This window comes from Miscanthus floridulus, chromosome 19 (assembly GCF_019320115.1).
Source record: "Miscanthus floridulus cultivar M001 chromosome 19, ASM1932011v1, whole genome shotgun sequence".
NCBI classification, from domain to species: Eukaryota; Viridiplantae; Streptophyta; class Magnoliopsida; order Poales; family Poaceae; genus Miscanthus; species Miscanthus floridulus.
The window spans coordinates 36,321,978-36,328,081 of NC_089598.1; the positions used below are offsets into that span (position 1 = coordinate 36,321,978).

A 6,104-nucleotide genomic window follows, 5' to 3' on the forward strand; every position below is an offset into this window, starting at 1 on the left:
ATGGCTATCATGATCTTGGTTTTCTACTGTCTACATTTGGCTTCTCCAAGCAAACAAACACGCCCTCCTATATTTTGTTCTATTTGCCACTTCATTAGTGCCACCAGTGACTGTTACAAGAAGGTATTAAATCATGATTATGTCTGAGGCCACATACATTTTTCTTTTGCCTATGATGCAATAGATGAATAGCTGAGGCATTTCTACTATTGCCTGTGATGTCTACTGCACTTTTACCATGTGTATTCCAACGGTTTGTTTCTTGAGTTTGTCTACCACTACAACTGGACTAGACAGCCTCATTGAACAAACCGGTGGCTTGCACCTGAAACATTTTTTACTGAAACTTTGCTGCTTGTTAACTGCAGAACAATGTGTGCTTGTTATGTTATTTTCAATGGGAAGCAACCTGGTGTGTACACCAGTTGGGCTGAGTGCAGTGAGCATGTACTAGGGTATTGTGGAGTTGTGCATAAGAAGTACAACTCTTATGAGCAAACAATGGCTGCTTTCAACTCAACTACCAACTCAATGCCTTCCTCTAAACCTTCTTCTTCTCTAACTTGTCACTGAAAGTGGAGAAACAGCCTCTCCAATGAGTTACAAAAATGCGATCATGCTCTTCCTTTGTGCTTTGGTTGCTGTGATGTGGACGAGGCTAAATAGATGTAATAGCTGTTAGAGTAATTGTTATTAGATGTATCAATTATGTACTACTTGTAATATGTGATTTAGCATGTTGTAATGTCACTGAAATTGTGTAAACTGACATCTAATTAGTACTGCTAAACTATATTGCCTTGGTTATTTGCTTAAATGTTGCAACAACTGCTCTATTGCCTTGTGTATGAAAACTATGATCTTGAGATACATGCCGAGCTATCCAGACAACCAAACACCGTCCCAACCGGTTAGTTGGGAGGTGGTTAGGAACGCTGGCAACAGTCTCAGGCAAACAAACATATTCCCGCATGCATCTGGTCCAGTTGGGAAAAATCACCGAACAAAATGCTGGTGCACCTATTGGGCCTGGCCTTACCCAGACTGGCTAGGCTAGTAAATGCCGTCCAGCAAAACAAACACGACGACCGCAGTAGCCCTGCCGTTACCCCCAGATTAGATGCACCACCGCGCGTGCACGCTACCCGCTCAGCCAACGGCCCAACGCCACGCTCCATGGTTGCAGGGCAGAGGGAGCGGTGGGCCGGTGACCCAAATAAAAAACGCCGACGCGGGCCGGCGCGAGCGCGCGGTGAGCCAACCAATCCACGCCGCTGTATCTCGATCCGTCCGTGCAGCGCCGTCTCAGTCAGTCGCTCGTACCCCACACGGCCACACCCACAGGCCACAGGCAGTCTGCTCCACCCACCGTCCACCGCCGCTTCATAAATCATAACACCGCCGCTCGCTCGCGGCCGCCGCCACCAGCACCACCAACTTGTGCGTGCCTGCGTGCCTCCCCTCCCCAGGACTGCACAGTGCACACCCACGGGCGCGCGGCAGAGGAGGAGCAGGGAGCGCTGATCGATCGAGGATGGGCAACTGCCAGGCGGCGGAGGCGGCGACGGTGGTGGTGCAGCACCCGGGAGGCCGCGTCCAGCGCCTCTACTGGGCCACCAGCGCCGCCGAGGTCATGCGCGCCAACCCGGGCCACTACGTCGCGCTCGTCACGCACCGCGCGGACGCCGTCGCCGACGACGAGAAGCGGTCCCAGCAGGGGGAGCAGCAGCACAGGCACGGCGCCGCTCGCGTCACGCGGGTGAAGCTGCTCAAGCCCCGGGACACGCTGGTGCTCGGCCAGGCGTACCGCCTCATCACCGTCGCCGAGGTCACCAAGGCGCTGCAGGCCAAGAAGGAGGAGAAGACCAGGATGGCGCAGCAGCAGCTGCTGCAGCACGTGGTAGTTCAGCCGAAGCACGCCGGCGGGAGGACGAGCTCCGGTGATGACTCGCAGCCGCAGCAGGTGGTGGATGACAGCCTTGATCAGGTACTACTTTTGCTTTGTGATCACCATCCAATTCCAATGGTTATGGTTACTACACAATCTCTCGGTCTCTCCTCTGTTTTCTTGTTCATCACAGCTCTGTTCTAGAACATTATTCTACTAATTGGATTAGCTCATCCATGGATTTGATTTTAGATGTTCTTAGTGCATCCTCTTCTATCAGCCCAATAGTTCATACTACATGCTCAAAACATTGTCCAACAAAAAGATTGACAGTATCATTACCCGCTTAACGTTCTCTTCTGAATATTTGCTTGTAATTCCAGTCTCAATTCTTCCCTATGACTATGACTACACAAGTCCACTACGGATTTTCCTTCCTGCCACAAATTATGTTTTGTTTGACTGATATAAATAAGAGTAGGTGATAGCCTTTCGGAAGGATAAGAGTTGATAAGTACCTAGTATTGTCTAGGTAAATTGGATTACGTAGCTTATTCCAGTTCATATTTCTATATTTAGCTGCCCACCCTCCTAATTATCTATACCTTTATGCGCCACTAGTACCTACCTAACCAACCAATTTGATTGCAAAGGATATCACTATAAAGTAATCTAATCGATGATCAAGATACAAGGAATAATTCGAATAATTTACTCGAAACATGATATAATGGCTGGTTATTAAAAAAAAAGTGGGCAAATTATTCTGGAACAAAACTAGGTAATATCATAGTAATACCTTTGTCACATCTTGCTTTTTCGTCACATCACATGGAAATGGTAGGGATGTGATGCACCGAATTAAAGTTTTTCAGCTGCATCCTGATATCATATATTTAGAAAACTATGTTTGACATTCTGCAATCCAATAAGACAGTCAGATAGGCGAAGAATATGCATGGAACATGGATGCATGATGCTAGCAGGAAGAAGGCCAAGAAGCCACTGATTCATTGCTAACGAGCACTAACAGACAGACAGACAAAAAAAAAAAACTAGATATTGTTTACAGTCGTCATTTGATGTTTAAACTAGCTTAGCTCAACAGGATAGATTATCTCATCTTCTGGTTACCGTTACTCTACTGCCGCCATCTAACTTCAACTGTCGCGACAGGAAAAGGACGGCCAACGGAGCAGCTCAAGTTCGGCAGCGCACTCTGGCGCAAGGCATCGCCATTGGCGCCCTTCTCTCCACAGCATCGCCGAAGTCAGCAGCTGATGTGTGTGTGACAAATCCGTAGCCGGTGGATGAGCAGCTGCGTTGTAGAGTCCATGTTTCTGCAGAGAAAGGATGAGACAATTGGCCGGTTGCTGTGTTGGGCGTCTGAGTACAAAACAAACGAACACTTGTTCCCACGGGGCTCGTAGTTAGAATCAAGCCCCATGTGTAATATAAGAAGTGACAGATCTTGCTCAGGTCATTTTAGCGAGTCTAAGATCGATCGGTTGGGAGATGGGGGCACACTGATGAAATGGAGATGTCTCAAAGCAAGCAGTGCGCTGTACTGTTATATTCAGATTTCAAACCTGATGCTGGGGTACATCCCTTTGCAGATAGCTTTTGAGGATCTTGTTGCTTATTGTATGCATTGCGTTCGTGGCGCCGGACTGGCAATCGCAAGCTCGCCGCGATGATGCGGCCGGAGCTGGAATCCACACGTTGGAAGCGAGATTCGGCGTTGGCGCGCATATTGGGGGTGGGTTAATGATGAGACAAGGGGCTAAGGGCCTCCCAAATCGATCAGGTGCCCACACACCTGATCCAGGTACTTGTGCAATGAACAAGGTGGGTACGTAGTACTAATACGTACTTGAAATGATTGTCTCAGTTGGTAGAACAGGGTTTGCAGGTGAAGGGGCACTGTAGCATCTGGTCATGTTTGTACAGCCTGCAGAGATGTTCTGGTGGGTCTTATTTGGCCCTTTTTGGTAAGGTTTCTCTGTAAACGGTGTCAAAGCAGAGAAGTAGTATTTAGGAAAATGGCTTCTTCCTTTGTAGCTCTCTCACACAGATGTCTTTATTGCTCTGTTCGCTTGGCTGATAAGCCATGACTGAAAGTACTGTTGCCTGATTTGTTATGAGAGAAAAAATACGGCTTATAAGCCGAGCGAACATGACGATAAGAATACGCTCGGTAGAGCTTGGTTTAACAATAATAACAAGCTAAAAATGCTGCCAAAGTGGCATTTTTTTTTATCGCCGCGCCTGAACCTAAGTGCTGAAAGGAAGTACAATTAGTATACTCACGTACGTAGTACCTGCTCCTCGCAGAAAAAAAATTTGAGTGCTGATGAAAGCGAGTACAGTAGCTAGTATACTGACGTACGTAGTACCTGCTCCTGATTTCAGAGTCGTTTGCAGGAACCATGACTCGGAAAAGGTCTCCAATGTTCTTGTTGCTTTTGATGAGTAGCGAGGCCACACAAAAGGCAAGGGAGGAGGAATGAGGGTCGCTGCTGCTAGTGCTCTCGCCGCATTGACCAACCAAAGCCGTCGCTTTTCTGATGGCCGCAGGGAATTACATGCATTCAGCAGCCAGCACGTTACCAGCGCACCGAGACCGAGCTGCTTCTCTGAGTTCTCTCCCAACTTTTGGCCATTTGGGTTCCTTTCTGCAGAAACCGCAGGCGGCCGGTCGAGCAGCTAGCTAGCTAGTGCGCACGCAACGGCCTGCCCGCCCGCGTGCCGTGGCATGGCATGGCATTTGCGTGGCCCGCCGCCCCGCTAGCCAACTACTGCTCTACTGCAGCATGTGTGTGTATGCGTGGTGCGTTTCTCCTTGCCGAATCAAGCGAAATCCTCCGTGCCGCGCAGCGCCATCCACCATGTGTCATTGCGGCCTTTCTGGGTCATCCCTCTGCTACGAGGGAGGGATCAGTGATCATGCAGCGCGGCCTCGGCGCTTTTGAGATGGGACTTTGGCCGAAAGGAACCGCACGACAACGCGACGCAGGAACGCGGGGACGGACGATATGCTGGAATCTGGATTCCGCTTGCTCTCCTAGCTTTTCTGCTTGTGCGACTTTGCATCGCTTTGCTGCGTCTCATCAGAGCGGAGGACGTCGGGATGGCGGTGCACGAAAAGGAGCAAGTCGGCATGCACGCGGCAATCGCCATGCCGTGTGCGTGCAGATCCCATCGTCCTCGCTGGCGATTGGTATTTATAGCCAATACTAACACGTGTCTTCAAACTATAGAATTTCTCGTGCGTTGCCGCAAAACTTTCTTAGAAATAAATTTGTTATAACCCCTCTGTCTCACACAGAAAATTTTTAGGAGTGAAAAAGGTGTGATGCACAGAGAACAAGGACAGAGATAAAGAGATAAAGATATATAGGAAAACAGGCTTGCTAGTGCCCAGACGGACGGGGCGTTCGGACGCCCGCGCCTGTAGCCATTTCCCGCGCCATTTCGTGCGCCCACACGGGGCCCACACCGTCGAACGTCACCAGCACCGAGAAGAGGGTAAAGGGCGGCAAATGCCCATCCGGCGTTTGGAGGAGGAGGAGACACTGAAGCAATGCAGCAGAAAGTGAGGAGAGAGATGTAACACCCAATCTACTTTTGAAACATTTAGATGCAACACTTGCAACATACGTCTGAAGGCAGATGAAACACTTGAAATATGCATCTGAAACCCTTGCAAAAACACATGAAAAACGCTTAAAAACCATTGTAAAACATACGCAACATCCAGATAAAACACTTGCAACATTTGTGTGAAACATATGCAACATACAAATAAACACACTTGCAACATACGTCTAGAAAAAATAGATGAAACATTGAGAACAGAATCTTGCAACATACGTGTACAACCATTGCAACATATGCAACATCTCAATCTACTTTTGTAACATCCACATGAAAAACTTGTAACATACCTCTAAAACATCTGAAACACTTGAAATATACGCTTGCAATATGTGCTTTCAGCACAATGTCACTTTGCTGCTTGGACGAATGGACGCTCGTCGTTGCAAAGCTCGACACCGGCGCGGAGTTTGGCGACGGCGTATGAAGCTCGCCGGTGCAGCAGCGGCGTAGCCCTCATGCGATTCTCCAATGCATTCTCATAGCCTAGGCTCGCGCCCGTCAGCATGTCCCTATTGCTACTACTCCAGCGTCGCTGCTCGCTCGTCCGCTGTCGTCC

The 6,104-nt window shown here is 48.9% G+C and overlaps 1 protein-coding gene across 1 annotated transcript; it reads left to right on the top strand.

The window, feature by feature from the left end:
- Positions 1–1,414: 1,414 nt before the first annotated feature.
- LOC136529261 (uncharacterized) lies at positions 1,415–3,465 on the top strand. Its single transcript, XM_066522349.1, has 2 exons — positions 1,415–1,987; positions 3,065–3,465. The coding sequence occupies exons 1-2, from the start codon at positions 1,535–1,537 to the stop codon at positions 3,167–3,169; spliced, it is 558 nt and encodes a 185-aa protein (XP_066378446.1). The 5' UTR covers positions 1,415–1,534; the 3' UTR covers positions 3,170–3,465.
- Positions 3,466–6,104: the final 2,639 nt, after the last annotated feature.